General features: G+C 53.1%; 1 protein-coding gene across 1 annotated transcript in view; it reads left to right on the forward strand.

Moving 5' to 3' along the window:
* Positions 1 to 14,388, forward strand: part of WWC1 (WW and C2 domain containing 1) — a 123,703-nt gene that overhangs the window by 94,383 nt on the left and 14,932 nt on the right. Inside the window, exons 12-17 of the mRNA XM_008147638.3 lie at positions 1,089 to 1,197; positions 1,611 to 1,691; positions 3,222 to 3,308; positions 4,484 to 4,676; positions 9,451 to 9,603; positions 11,798 to 11,889. Of these exons, the coding sequence (XP_008145860.2) occupies positions 1,089 to 1,197; positions 1,611 to 1,691; positions 3,222 to 3,308; positions 4,484 to 4,676; positions 9,451 to 9,603; positions 11,798 to 11,889 (715 nt within the window). The remainder of the gene's footprint in view (positions 1 to 1,088; positions 1,198 to 1,610; positions 1,692 to 3,221; positions 3,309 to 4,483; positions 4,677 to 9,450; positions 9,604 to 11,797; positions 11,890 to 14,388) is intronic.

The raw sequence follows: 14,388 nt of genomic DNA on the forward strand, positions 1-14,388 counted from the left end.
ACCTCCAGAACCTCCCCACAGTGATCGAAGCCAGGCTGAGCCCAGACGCTAAGCAGGTTAAGGGATTAGGGCTGCCGTTCAGTCAGCAGACAAATTAATCTCTGTAAGTGGTTTAGCGGATGGTGGAGATGTGGGGGTCTGGAGGCAGGAAGTCTGCAGGCTGCAGCAGGTGTGGGCCCCAGGCTGGAAAAGCCGCCCCAGCTGGCTGCTTGCACCTCCCAGGTTCCTGCCACACAACCCTTTCCCCAGCCTGCTCACCCCCAGTCTCTCCAGTCTGCCCCCACCCCACCCCGGGAGATGTTTGAGGACCTCCATCAAGGGCAGGGAGCTGAGCTGAGCTAGGGGTGGAGTGGGACAGGCCACGTGGGAGAGCCAGTGCTTCCGTCCTTCCCGCCCCTCCCTTGCCCTTCCCGAAGGTCCAGGTGTGTAGAGATTCACCCGGAAGGCATGGGGGTGTCATCGCAGTAAGGACCGTGGTAATGGGTTTTGTAGAGCGCTTTCCCCACACCAGTCTCTATGCCGCAAACTTCCCTGTAATGTCGGAGTGAGTCTTCCCAACAGCCCTACAAGCTGAGTATTCTCCCCATTTTATAGATGAGGAATCGGGGCTTACAGACGGGACATCCGTGTCCCAGTATCTTTTAATATATATATACACACATCTATCTATCTATCTATTTTATTTCAGAGAGAGAGGGAGAGAGAGAGAGAGAGAGAGAGAGAGAGAAGCATCAATGATGAGAGAGAATCACTGATTGGCTGTCTCCTGCACTCCCCCTACTGGGGAGTGAGCCTGCAACCTGGACATGTGACCTGACCGGGAATCGAAATGTGACCTCCTGGTTCATAGGTCAATGCTCAACCACTGAGCTGAGAACCGAACCCAGGCAGTTTCACCCAGACGTCAGATACAGAATCGGATGCTACCCTTTCTTCACCCCAAAGCAAGGCTGACGCGTTCACAGGTGGTTGGAATTTGTCAGGACCCTCTGAGGACAGAGGGTGGATGGATCTAAAGTGTGTGTTGCAAAGACAGTGCCCTGGTTCTGAAGCCCACCTTGCCACCCTTTTCCCACCTCTTCCTCCAGCTGTGAATACGGCCCCGGGGTGTGGCCTCAAAGTGGCCTGCGTCTCTGCTGCCGTGTCGGATGAATCCGTGGCCGGGGACAGTGGCGTGTATGAGGCTTCCGTGCAGAGGTGGGTCCCTGAGTCCTGGGTCTCTGGGAACTGTGGTCCCGCAGGCTTTGGGCCCCCAAGATGTGTGGGAGGGACGTCCCGGACCTACAGCAGGGCATGCCCTGGTGACCCCACCTTCCCCCAGCAGCCAAAGATGCAGGCAGGGCAGCTCCTCCGAGGGCTGGGGCGCTTCCAATTTGGGAGAGCGCTAGTTTTGTGGTCGCCATTAAGGGGTGTAAGATTAGGGGAGCACATCCGAGAGAAAGGGGAGCCCCTTCAAGAAAGACCTGGAGCGATGGTGGGAAGGCAGGGTCTGCAGGGGGGCTGAGCAGACCTGCCAACCTTTTCTCCTCGAGCAGCAACCACACCTTCCCGGACAGAGCCCAGGTCGCTGCAAGGGATTCTCACGCCTCTCTTTCCCGTGCGCCTTCCAGACTCGGTGCGTCAGAAGCCCCTGCTTTCGACAGTGAGGAGCCAGAAGCGGTGGGAGCAACCCGGGTTCAGGTTGCCCTACAGTGAGTAACGGGGAGGGGGACAGAGGGTCGGCACAGGCCTCCTCCTCCTGGGCAGCATCTGCCCAGCCCGCTGCCCAGGAGGAAGGCAGAGCAGCAGGACCTGCTGGCAGTGTGGCCTCCTCTTTAAAAGGGGCCGCCCTTTCCCTGCCTCCCAGCACCCAGTTTACGGGAGAAAAAGGAGGTTCTGAAGGCCTTGTTATGTGCCCCAACTCACTGCAACTCTTCTAACGCTCCTTCCCAGCCCGAGCCCTCCTGCCTCTCGTTGCTGTGGCTTTTGTCGCAGCATCTCAGCCATCTGGACCCACGTCACCCCCTGGGGGCTGCAGCCCAGATGGGTGGTTCTTGTTTTCTCCTGATGGGGGATGGCCTCCATTTTTTTTTTTTTTTTTTTTTAGAGTTTGCCATTTTTTTAAAAAATGGTTTTTGAGAGAGGAAGGGAGAGAGAAACATTGATGTGAGAGAGAAACATTAATTGGTTGCCTCCCGAACGTGGCCCAACCGGGGATCGAGCCCACAGCCTGGGAATGTGCCCTGACCAGGAATCGGACCCAGCACTTTTTGGTGTATGGGATGACACTCGAACCAACTGAGCCACACCGGCTAGGGCCTCTCAATACCTTTTTAACAGATTTTTTATTGATTTTTAGAGAGAGAGGAAGGGAGAGGGAGAGAGAGAAACATCAATGTGAGAGCAAAACATGGAGCAATCCCCTGCCCCCCTGGTGCCCCCTACAGGGGATCGAGCCCGCAGCCCAGGCATGTGCCCTGACTGAGAATCAAACTGGCAACCTTTCTCTGCAGGGTCTTGACACCCTGCCAACTGAGCCACACCCGCCAGGGCCTCAGTATTTTTTTTTTTAAATAAGAATTAATTACCAATATTTAAATATCAGGAAATTTCACACAAACTTCTGACTTCCCTTTAAAATTCAGACTGATAGCCCTAACCGGTTTGGCTCAGTGGATAGAGTGTGGGCCTGTGGACTGAAGGGTCCCAGGTTCGATCCCGGTCAAGGGCATGTACCTGGGTTGCGGGCACATCCCCAGTAGGGGTTGTGCTGGAGGCAGCTGATGGATGTTTCTAACTCTCTATCCCTCTCCCTTCCTCTCTGTAAAAAAATCAATAAAATATATTTAAAAAAAAAAATTCAGACTGTTAGCTCCTGCATAGCAGCGAAGCGCTGGCCTGTGCTGTCTGACTCACCACAGTCTCCAGAGCTGCTGGCAGCCACGTCTGTGGTTATTAAGAGAGGGACAGCCCAACCGGCCTGGCTCAGTGGTTGAGCATTGACCTATGAACCATGAGGTCACGGTTCAATTCCCAGTCAGGGCACTTGCCCAGGTTGCGGATTCGGTCTCCAGTGTGGGGCGTGCAGGAGGCAGTCGATCAATGATTCTTTCTCATCATTGATGTTTCTCTCTCTCTCCCCCTCTCCTTTCCTCTCTGAATCAATAAAAATATATTTAAAGAAAAAGAAAGAGAACAAATGCGTTACCCGCAGGTGCCCCATGTGCCCCTTTTCCCTGCAGGTATGACGAGAAGAATAAGCAGTTTGCAATATTGATCGTCCAGCTGAGTAACCTCTCTGCCCTGTTGCTGCAGCAGCACCAGAAAGTGTGAGTATCTGGCTGACAAGGTGGCGTGTGTGCCATCCTCTCCGCAGCCGTCCCCGGGCCCCTCTCCTGCTCGGACCGCGGCTTCCGTAAACCCGCTGCGGGTATTTCATGCCCGTGACCGTGATGTGAAAGGTCAGGCAGTGATTGTGGATACAGGCATGGTGGCAAACACGCCAGCTCTCCTGAGAAGCACTCTGGACCCTTCAGTTCCTTCACATGTACGTCCTGAGCACCTCCCGTGTGCCAGCACGAAGAATGGGCCAGGGGGCAAATCCCCCGCCCCTGTGAACTTGAAGCCTTGTGAAGAAGAAGGTCATGGCCCCTTCTGTCTGCTCTGAGCTCAGGTGCTCCCCGCAGAGAGACAGGCGTGCCATTCTCCAGCGTCGGTGCCATCCCTGTGCTTCTGTCAGGAAGGGGGGTAGCGGGGGGTTCCTTGAAATTGATCACCCGGCAAATACCTGCCCTCTGCCTGTTGGCTCCTCTCATCGCAGACAGGTTATGTTTCACTGAGCTCGTCTGCCTGCCTGTTCTCCTCTCACCCTAAGCCTTGACGGCAGCAGCAGGCGCCCATATTCCTGTGGTCTGCACCCAGCCAGCCTCCGGGGGTGCGCCGTGTGGGAAGGAGGGAGGCAGGGGGAAAGCCGGCCAAGCAGAAGGAAGGTGGGATAGCCCACGGGGGTGGTTTTCTGTCTCATGCTCACCCATGCAGCACCGGGATGGGGGACCTTCTGCACAGCTCATCGGTCCTCCCACAGAGGACCTCTGGGCGCGAGAGCCTAAAAGCGAGCTGTCTGGGTCAAAGGGTAAATGCACCTGTGATTTTGCTCGGACGGCACGTTCCCCTCCGCAGGGGTTGTCACACGTTGCCTTCCTACCAGCCGACGTAGGAGGGTTCCTCAGTGGTAAAAGCAGCCTCGTCGGTCCTGCACGCGGGCCTTCGCACGCTGCTGGCCTCGGGCTCCCCATGCGTTGAGCTTCTAAGGACTTAGGAGATTCAGGGGGAGGAAGAGCAGTGTGTTACCCTTAGGGGCCCTCGGTATCCTTCACACACACCTGGGTGACGACCTGAGAAATGACAGTCGTTCACTTTGGCATTTGCAGCACGCGGTGAGCCCGTCCCGTCAGGCCCAGACCTGGGCTGACCCGGGCCCTCCTGCGTCTCTGTCTCCCTCCAGGAACGTCCGCGTGGCCGTCCTTCCCTGCTCCGAAAGCACCACCTGCCTGTTCCGGACGCGGCCTCTGGACGCCTCGGACGCCCTCGTGTTCAATGAGTTGTTCTGGGTGTCCATGTCCTACCCAGCCCTTCACCAGAAGACCTTAAGAGTCGACGTCTGTGCCACTGACCAGAGCCACCCGGAGGATTGCCTGGTGAGGCCTGTGTCTGTCTGTCCGTCTGTCCTTCTTCAGGGAGAAGGTCTGGAGGAAAGGCTGTAGGCTCAGCTGGGCTTCCGGGCAGGGACCTTTCCACGGGCAGACAGCATCCTCAGACTTCTTGGGGGGGCGAGTTTCACAGGAGGAGGAGCGACAGACCTGAAAGTGTTCTTTACGCTGCCAGGACCTCGAAGATGACTAGCCACATGCCGTGGCTTTACCGTGCGGCACTGCAGGAGAACAGACATACAGGGCCTCAGATCCCCCTTCACCGCTCAAGGTGTAGCTGGGTGACCTTGAGCGAGTTACTTAACCTTTCTGATCCTGTTTTCTCATCCATAAAATGCAAATAGTAATGCCTGCCTCGTGCCCACCGGAAGAGTCGTTATAAGGATTGAAAGAGATAGTTCATGTAAAGCACCTACTCAAGTGTCTGGCACACAGTAGGTTCTCCTTGGATGGGGCCACTGCTGGTCCACTCCCTGGAGCAGAGCCCCTCCAACTTCCTCTTCCTCCCTCCTCTCCCCCTCCTCTTCTCCTTCTCCCCCTCCTCCTCCTTCTCCTCCTCTTTCTCCTCTCCTTCCCCCCATTGGCAGAAGTCAGGATTGGAGATGAAGTAGCCCCGGGTACATTTGTGTTCCAAGAAAGCCATTCCCTAGAGCCAGGCTGACCCAAGTACATATAGTAGATGTTGCTCAGTTTTCTCGCCTGTAAAATGGGGCTTCGAAGCTAACTCAGGGGCTTGTTGTAATGCACAAATGAGTTAAAAGAAGTGACAGGCTTTGTGAACCCTGTGCCATCAGGAGTGCAGAGCATTTGAATGACAACTCACAATGGAGCCCAGACTGGGCTTTATAGCTGGAGGGTAGTTGCACCCACTGCCATCTTCCTGGGAACCTGTTGGCTGCTGGGGATACAGTGAGGAACCAGACAGACAGGAGCCAGCTTGGATGGTAACAGTAAACCAATGAGGAGAAATGCACTGTGATGAGGACCATATGAGAGGAGATGAACTGAGGCAGCGAGTGGAGGAGAGCACGGGCGCGGGCAAAGGGGAAACATGGGTTGTGTCCTCCTCTCTAACCCTAAGGACTTGGGGAGTGGCAGCGTGGCAGGCCCACTCCTGGGCGGCTGGCCCCCTTTCTCCTGTGAGCCACAGGCCCCTGCCCGCCGTGGGGAGCCTCCTTGCTCTCATCCCCGACCCTGACATGCTTGTGCTGTGGAACCCTGGCCTACCAGGGAACTGGGGGCCGCAGCTTTGGAATATTGGCCCTGAGGCTGTCACCAGCCCTATGCTTCCCTGCGCAGCCCCGAGTTCTCTAAGACAGTTCATCTCTCAGTCTCGGTTTCCTTATTTGACAGGTGGCTCTCTGGGGGCCAAATGAGGTGCTAAAGCCGCACTCCCCAAAGTGGTGAGACACGCGCACGGCTTACCCGGGGCTCTGGTTAGAATGCAGAGTCTGATTCAGCAAGTCTGCGATGGGGTCTGAGGTGATGGGGTCCGGGGTTCTGCATTTTTGACACGCCCCCAGGAGATGCTGGCACTGCTGGTGCCCACAGCAAGGATGCAGAGCAGTGAAGAGCCTGCCCTGGATGCTGGTTCCTGTCCCTCCTCAGCTGGGTACATAACTGCATCTGCGGTTGTCATTATTCCCCACAGTTCTGCAATAGCTAGCAGTTATGTGGCAGGCCCTGAGCTCAGCTCCTGACGTGTATTCTCTCTATTGATTCTCAGTCAGTCTTATCAAATAGGTTCCATTATACCAGTGAGGAAACTGAGGCACAAAGAGGAGAAAGGACTTTCTCAAGGTCACACAGTCAGGAGGTGGCAGGTGCAGAGTTAGAACCCAGGCAGGTTTGACTCTGTAGCTCACCCAGGTCAGTCCCTCGGGGTGTCCTTAGCACCGGCCCCATGCTCCCTGGAGCCCACAGGTGGGGACGGTGACCCAATGGTGTGGCAGGCATGGAGGATGCTAAATGACAGCAGAGCGCTTTTCCAAGCCCTGGATCACCCCAGCCTAGCGTTTCCGCAGCCCTGGCCATGCCTAGATGAGCAGAGACTCAATCCTGTTTTCTTCTCCTAATTGGACGCCTTTTATTCCTCCTCCCTAATTGATGTCTGGCCAGTGCTGGTTGCCATGGCAGCAGCCAAGCGCTCATCCCACCATGGCTTGTCTCCATCCTCGGCCAATGAGAGCCCTATTTCTCCGTATGCTGTGGGGAGATGGAGTGTCAGGCTGTCATGTTTTGGTGGCTGGAGGAGGCGAGGAAGTGAGACACAAGGGGAGAGGGCTGTCTGCTTCCACACAGAGGCCCCCGCACGGCTGCATTTGCAGAGTCTGAGCCATCTCATCGGCCAGGCCGCAGCAGTGCCCGTCCTGAGTGTGTCAGTGTGTCTAGCGCTGGGCTAAGAACTGAGTGCGCAGTGTCTCACTTCATCCTCACAGCAGCCCTGGGAAGGAGCGTTAGGATTACCGCTGTTTGACAGACAAGGGATCAAGGCTAAGTAACTTACCCGGGCCATCCAGTGAGTGTGGGTGTGAACACAGACCCCACGTCCCTTATGCAGAGCCATCGCACTGTCCTACTTCTCACAGGGTCACTGTGCGTGTCTCTCATGTCCCCAGACCCAGGTTAGGGGTTTGGGGACGTACGTGGCCTGCCTTCCCCAATATCGCAGGCCACAATCCTAACAGATGTTCTAGCGTGGCATCACGGGTCTCAGGATGTCCAGTGGGGCCCTGATCGCCATCCCTGACCACTGAGCTCAGTGCCACAGGTTCGTGGTTAACCGGCACAGTGGCTCCCCACCCTTTCTCACCTTGGCACAGCCCCAGGCCTGCCGCCGTGTACTCTGTCCACCTGCACAACCGGAGAAGCACACAGCTGTGCTGGGTGGCGTCACTTTAACATCATGTCTCGACGCTCCCATGAGCCCTGATGCTGCTCAGCACTATTCTCGTCTCCATAGACAGTTCCCTCCCGCTCCTCCCAATGCTGAGTTCTGGCCCTCTCTCCTCCAGCCTCCACCAGCTCCGTCCCCACCCTCCACCGAGGCCCTGGCTTCACTCAGTGAGAGGTTAGAAGGAGCCAAAAGAGTTCCCACAGTTCCCACCCGCTCTGGCTGGTCTCGTGGGTCCTGCCATTTCTCCTGGTTCTGAGGATGGGCGCTCCCCACCCCCACCTCAGGCCATTCTCTCTCAGGGACAGCACACCCACCGTGATCCTGCTTTCGCCTGTCTTCGGGTCTGCCGCCTCCACTGCATCTGGCCGGTCAATAGACCAACATGCTGTTATTTCTCCTATGCTTCACAAAACCTTTTTTTTTTTTTAACCATTTCTCCCTGCTCCTGTTATCTTGGCTTTCAGCCCCAAGGCTTGCTCCAGCCTCCCTGTGCCCTTGAATACACCTGCAAGCTCCCCGCTCCAGGCTTTTGTACTTGCTGTCTCTTCTCTGAAATACTGATAAGACAATCACTCCCTTGCCTCATTCTGGGCTTGACCCACATGCCACCCACCTCAGTGAGGTCTTTTTTTTTTTTTTTTAATATATTTTATTGATTTTTTTTTTTTTACAGAGAGGAAAGGAGAGGGATAGAGAGTTAGAAACATCGATGAGAGAGAAACATCGATTCAGCTGCCTCTTGCACACTCCCCACTGGGGATGTGCCCACAACCAAGGTACATGCCCTTGACCGGAATCGAGCCTGGGACCCTTCAGTCCACAGGCTGACACTCTATCCACTGAGCCAAACCGGTTAGGGCCGTGAGGTCTTTTTAAAAAAAAAATACTTTTTTATTAATTTCAGAGAGGAAGGTGAGAGGGAGAGAGAGAGAGATAGAGAGAAACATCAGTGATAGAGAATCATTGATTGGCTGCCTCCTGCACGCCCCCTACTGGATCGAGCCTGCAACCTGGTCATGTGCCCTTGACCTGAATCGAACCTGGGACCCTTCAGTCCGCAGGCCAATGCTCTATCCACTGAGCCAAACCAGCTAGGGCTCAGTGAGGTCTTTTTGCCACCCTGTGGACAATCGCTCTCCCCCTCCACTCTTATCCCCTCCTATCCCCTTCCCCTGTATTATTTTCCCTGCAACTTTTCATCACCTGACATTTGTGTATAGCACAGATTTTGGGATACGCGTCATTTTCACATTTTATCATCTCTGAAGGCAAGATGTAATTTATAGTAGATGGCGGTTCCTCTCTCTGTGAGGTTATATTCCGTTAATGTGTTGTAGTTTGTTTTATTCTTAGGGGATCCATTTACATGATTCAAAGAAAAATTATTTAGAAAGGTTTACTATAGAGAAATCCTCCTCTCTCCATCCTGTCCACCCCAGTCCCACCACCTGCTATATAGGTAACCACACTCACTGCCTTCTTTTTTCTCTCTCCATTATTTCTCGCTGTACATAGGATCATGTGATCATGTCCACTCCCCCTTGCACCTCAAATATTTCTTACAGGAATGTAGCACACTATATATTCTGTTCTGCATTATCCTATTTTTCCCTTTAACAATCTAGCCTGGGGATCTCTCCATTTCAGTACCTAAAGATAAACATTTAATAAACTTTTGGCAAATGAGTAAACAAGTGAATGGATAATTAGTGACTGCGTGATTGTTGGAAATGATTAACAACTGGCCCTCTCTTTCGCCCCGGAAGCTTCTGTCCCACCTGGAGTGATGTTTTCCATACAGGAGCCAAGTTCCCCAGATCTCCTTGTCAGCCCTGCTCCTAACTCTCCCTTTTCCCTCCTCAACAGGGAGGTGCCCAGATCAGCCTGGCTGAGGTGTGCCGGTCTGGGGAGAGGTCGACTCGCTGGTACAACCTCCTGAGCTACAAATACTTGAAGCAACAGAGCAGGGAACCCAAGCCAGGGGGAGCCCGGGCCCCCACCCCCGGGCCTGAGAGCACGGTGAGTGGGGCCACCTCCGGCACATGCAGCCCCTGGAGGCAGTGGCCTCTCCCAGGAGGGGGGCGGCAGGGGGAGGGGACAGGGTAGGAGGGATCTCCCCAACCTGCAGCTTTCTCCCTCCCGATGTGCCCTCCCTGTCTGTGCTTTCCTTGCCCTGGTACAACTTGTGTGACAAAAACCTTCATTCGCGGCATTTTAAAAATGAATTGGGGAAGAAAAGAAAAAACTGTGGAAAGTACAAAATTAGCCTTTATTGAAACCCTACTATGTGCCTAGTGGAGGCTTTCTGTAAGAGGCAGAGGGAAACCATGGGAAAAAGAGCCAGGAGACCGGGGTGAGGGTTTTTTTTTTTCTTTTTTTTTCTTTTTTATATATTTTTATTGATTACAGAGAGGAAGGGAAAAGGGGAGAGGACAGAAACATCCATGATGAGAGAGAACCATTGATGGGCTGCCTCCTGCACACCCCACACTGGGGATCAAGCCCGCAACCCAGGCATGTGTCCTGACTGGGGAATTGAACCTGACCTCCTGGTTCATAGGTTGACGCTCAACCACTGAGTCACGCCGGCTGGGCAAGAGACCGGGGCTTTCTTAGTTGGGTGACGGTGGTCAGTCATTTCACCTGTCAGCTTCTACACATGTGATCTGGGTCAGAAAAGGCTGTTAGGAAGCTTTGAAGAAGTACCTGTAAAGAGTGCTTGATCAATGATGTCTTATTCTGTTACTGTTTTTTCTTGAAAAATCTTACATTTGCCTTTTTTTTTTTAAATTAAAAAATACGTATGTTCATTTTAGTGCAGTACACTTTAACCTATGAACTATCCTCACTCTCTTTCCTGCACTTGGAAAGCCCACATCTGCTGGCCATGTAGACCGGCCAGGGCTCTGTTGAGCAATGAAGTTGCCCTTGAACACAGAGTGATGCAGTGTATGGGGTCCTAATGGGGTCCCCGAGAGCACGTTAGGAATTCTGTAATGCTTCTTCCCTCCATCAGTAGTTGGCTACTTTGGGCAGTCACTGCCTAGAATTTCAGTGGAGGGGATGGGCTAGGTCACCCAGGTAAGGAGAAGGGTCAGAATTAAATCTGTTTACTCCTCCTCCTCCTCCTCATTTTTCGTCATCATCATCATTTTCTGTACTTCCTTTTTTGTCAGGCACTGTCCTGATTATGTACAGTTTACCAAGGTTCAGAAAGGTTACCTAAGGACAAACATCTAATAAGCAACAAAGCTGTATCGCAAACCCGTGTCTCCCGCACTCCGAACACGTGACCGTGAGCTGGCAAAGGTCTTCACAAAAAGGCCCCGCTGCTTTCTAGAGCCTGTTCTTGGACAAGTCACATGAACCTTAGGCACATTCGTTTTCTCTTTCCCTTCCCTCAAGGGAATAATCACCATCCCTCCCAGCCAGGATGGTTGCAAAGGTTCAGTTAGAGGCTACGTGTAAGCCATTGACCAGTGCCTGGCGCATACCAGGCCTTCGGCTGATTTTAGTTCCTCTTTCCTTTGCCAAAAGACAACCTGGCTTTGTACTACCAACCGTATCTGCAATTCACCCTGTGCCCAAAAAGGGTCAGTTTTGCTTTGCTGTTAGCAGCCACTTACTGAGTGCCATTTATGAGCTAGGTACTCTTGCGTACCTTATGCGTATAATCTTCATAACAACCCTTTGTCACAGGTTGTTAGGAAACTGAGTCTGGGAGGGGTTAAATGATTCCTTTAACTCACACCAGCTCTTTCACTGTAGATACCATTCAGGATAGATGTTCTTCCTCCAGGAAGCCTTCCCTGCATGCATCCCCCCCCCAAGCTGACTTTGCCGTTGCTTCTCTGTTCCCCACCATCCATCCTTAACGTCTGGCATGGTCCCTATCCCATCGCTTTGTAACTGATGGTTCCTGCGATGGTCTCCCTGACAGCACTGTCATCTCCTTACAACCGGAGGCCTATAATTCTGTCTCCCTCAATCACTGAACGGGGCTGTCTTCTAAAACTGTCCACACACAGGGTTATTTGCAGGAGAACTGCAGGGAGAAGAGCCACGCACTGTCCTTTTAATGTACGTGACCTTGGGGCAAGCTGCGGACCCACTCGGTGCACTGGGAGGGCCACACCCTGAGAAGCTGCAGTTCTTGCCAGGAGGGGCGGCATCCACAGTGTGCCCGGGAACCCATCGGCCTTTGTCTCCGCAGGACGCCGTGTCTGCTCTGCTGGAACAGACCGCGGTGGAGCTGGAGAAGAGGCAGGAGGGAAGGAGTAGCACCCAGGACCTGGGAGACAGCTGGTAAGCAAGGGTGCCCTTGGGCCTCGGGACCTGATCTGGCTTGGGCGTGGGCCCAGCGGTGAACTCCCTGAAGGCGGGCACCACCAGGAGAAGTGTCTCCCCCCGCCCCCACGGAAAACTCCCTTCCTCATGGGCTCTGCACAGGCAGCAAGGCAGTATGTGGTCTGGTACTCGGTTCCAAAATCCCGTCCGGATTTGTCATTTGTGTTCTATGGAGCACTCATGCTAGTTCACATCTCATATTATTGAAGTGCTTACATTTACTTTGGTTTAAAAATTTTAAAACTTTATACCACTGTCCGTGGAAAATAAGTATAATTTGCCATAATTTGGAGGCTTTTCAGTAAGGAACTGCATTCGACTACAAGGAACAGAGCAGAAATAAAGGCTTAAACAGACAGTTTATTTCTTTGTTATGGGAGAAGGCAATCCTGGGCTCATCTGTTAGCTGCAAGGTGCTACTGGGAGCCCAGGCCTTCTCTCATTCTGCTCCGCTGTCCTCACTGTGGGCCCTCTATCCTGGAGGCTGTTTTATAGCCCAAAGTGGCTGCTGAGTCACCAGCCATCAGGCAGGCATCAGGAAAGAGGACGAAAGAGGGCCCTTGTGCCTTTTAACCATAGAGCATTCCTGAAAGCCAGTTGGCCTATATCTAACTGCAAGGGATGCTGGGAAACGAGGTCTGTTCGGTTGGGTACAAAAATCAGGGTTCTGTTACTAAGGCAGAAAGTGGGAGTGGACACCGAGGAGGCCAAGTCTGAGGCCAGAAAGTGACTGTGCAAAATTAAATGTAATGAAAATAAAACAAGAGTATTAGAGTGTAGCTAGATGCATTGAAGTCACCCCTCCCCGTGTTACAAAGGAAGCTTGGTCAGTGTTTGAGCTAGCGGTGGGGACCCTCCGTGATGTAATCGGACGGAGAGCGAAGCGGAGACAGCTGTCTCATTGTGCAGTTCAGGGCCCTTTAATCCCTTGTAACCAGACAGAAAGGTCTCTCACACCTTAAGCAACAGTGACGTAGGCAAGGGCTCAACTCTCAGCTTCATCGTTTTTTTGTGTAACCTTGGGCAAAGCATTTTTACCTTTTTTTTTTTAATTCTTACCTGAGGATATGTTGAGAGAGAGAGAAACATGCCCAGGTTGCAGGCTCAATCCCCAGCAGGGGGCGTGCAGGAGGCAGCCGATCAATGATTCTCTCTCATCATTAAGGTTTCTGTCTCTCTCTCTCTCTCTCCCTCTCCCTACCTCTCTGAAATCAATAAAAATATATTTTAAAAAAATAAATAAAACATAGCCATTATGCATGATAAACACAACACACAGGAGGCCCTCCATACGTCTTCTGTATTTTTCTATTTCGCCCGAAATTATTCATTTGCTCTCAGAAGGAGTCTTTGCTTACGATCGGTTACTCCAGGGCTCACGCATGTTTTCTGGAAAGGGCAAATCCTAAGTGTCTGCTTTATGGGCCATCAGGAATCTGCTGGGCCTGCTCAGCTTGGCCGTTTTACTGCGAAAGCAGCCAGAGATGGCACGCACTGCAGCCTCCGTGTCCCCGTCACCGAAACTTTGATTGTGGCCACTGACATTTGCACGTCACATCGTTTGCACATCATGAAATGGCACCCTTCTGATTTTTTTTCTAGTCGTTTAAAAACATGAAAACCGTTCATAGCATGGACGGTCCAGAACAGGCTGGATTGGGCCCTCAGTCTGACCCCTCTCGTAGTCTCCTTTACTGTCCTCCATGTAACGAAGGGTATGGCAAGGTTCCTGAATTTTTTAATGTTCATTTGTTTGTTTTAGGGTTCTCTCTAAATTGTCCCAATTCCTCTCTCCCTCCCCCTCTGTCTCCCTCCTTCCCAGTCCCTTCTCCTCTGTCTCCCCCCACCTCCCTGTCTCCATTCTTTTCCCCCTCCCTCCTCTCTCTCTCTCTCTCTCTCTCTCTCTCTCTCTCTCTCTCTCTCTCTCTCTTTCTCTCTCTCTCTCTCGCTGCTAGGCTGGGCTGGGATCCACACAGGCAGAAGTCTGATGCCGGAAATAGGCCTAGGACCTGTCTTCCAAAACCCTGGCACGGGATCACTGGTTTTCCCCAAATTCCAAGCTTGCATTGAGACTTTTCACTCCATTGCCTAGCAACCGCCTTCTGTTCTTTCTCCCTTTGGGGCCCCCTCTCTCCCCACCCCTGGCCATTCAGACTTCCCTAGACACTGACTTACAAAGAGGGCTGCGAAGAATCCCGGAGCTGCCCTATTGGGGAAAACCCATCTGCAGCCCCCTCCTCCGGGCTGCAGGCTTCTTTGGGTCCTGGAATGTTAACTAGCCTTGCTGCCCCCCCCCCTCCCCCCCTCAGCTCTGGCGTCACGTGCCGAGGCCTCCAAGAGACCTGCCCTCTGTTCTCATTTCCATTCCCTCCTTCAGCACCCAAGGCTCGGGGTGCCATTGCCACACCCGCCTCTTTTTTGGGGGGAGGCGGGGGTTGGGTTTCTTTAGTGCCCATA

Source organism: Eptesicus fuscus, chromosome 6 (genome assembly GCF_027574615.1).
Source record: "Eptesicus fuscus isolate TK198812 chromosome 6, DD_ASM_mEF_20220401, whole genome shotgun sequence".
Lineage (NCBI taxonomy): Eukaryota > Metazoa > Chordata > Mammalia > Chiroptera > Vespertilionidae > Eptesicus > Eptesicus fuscus.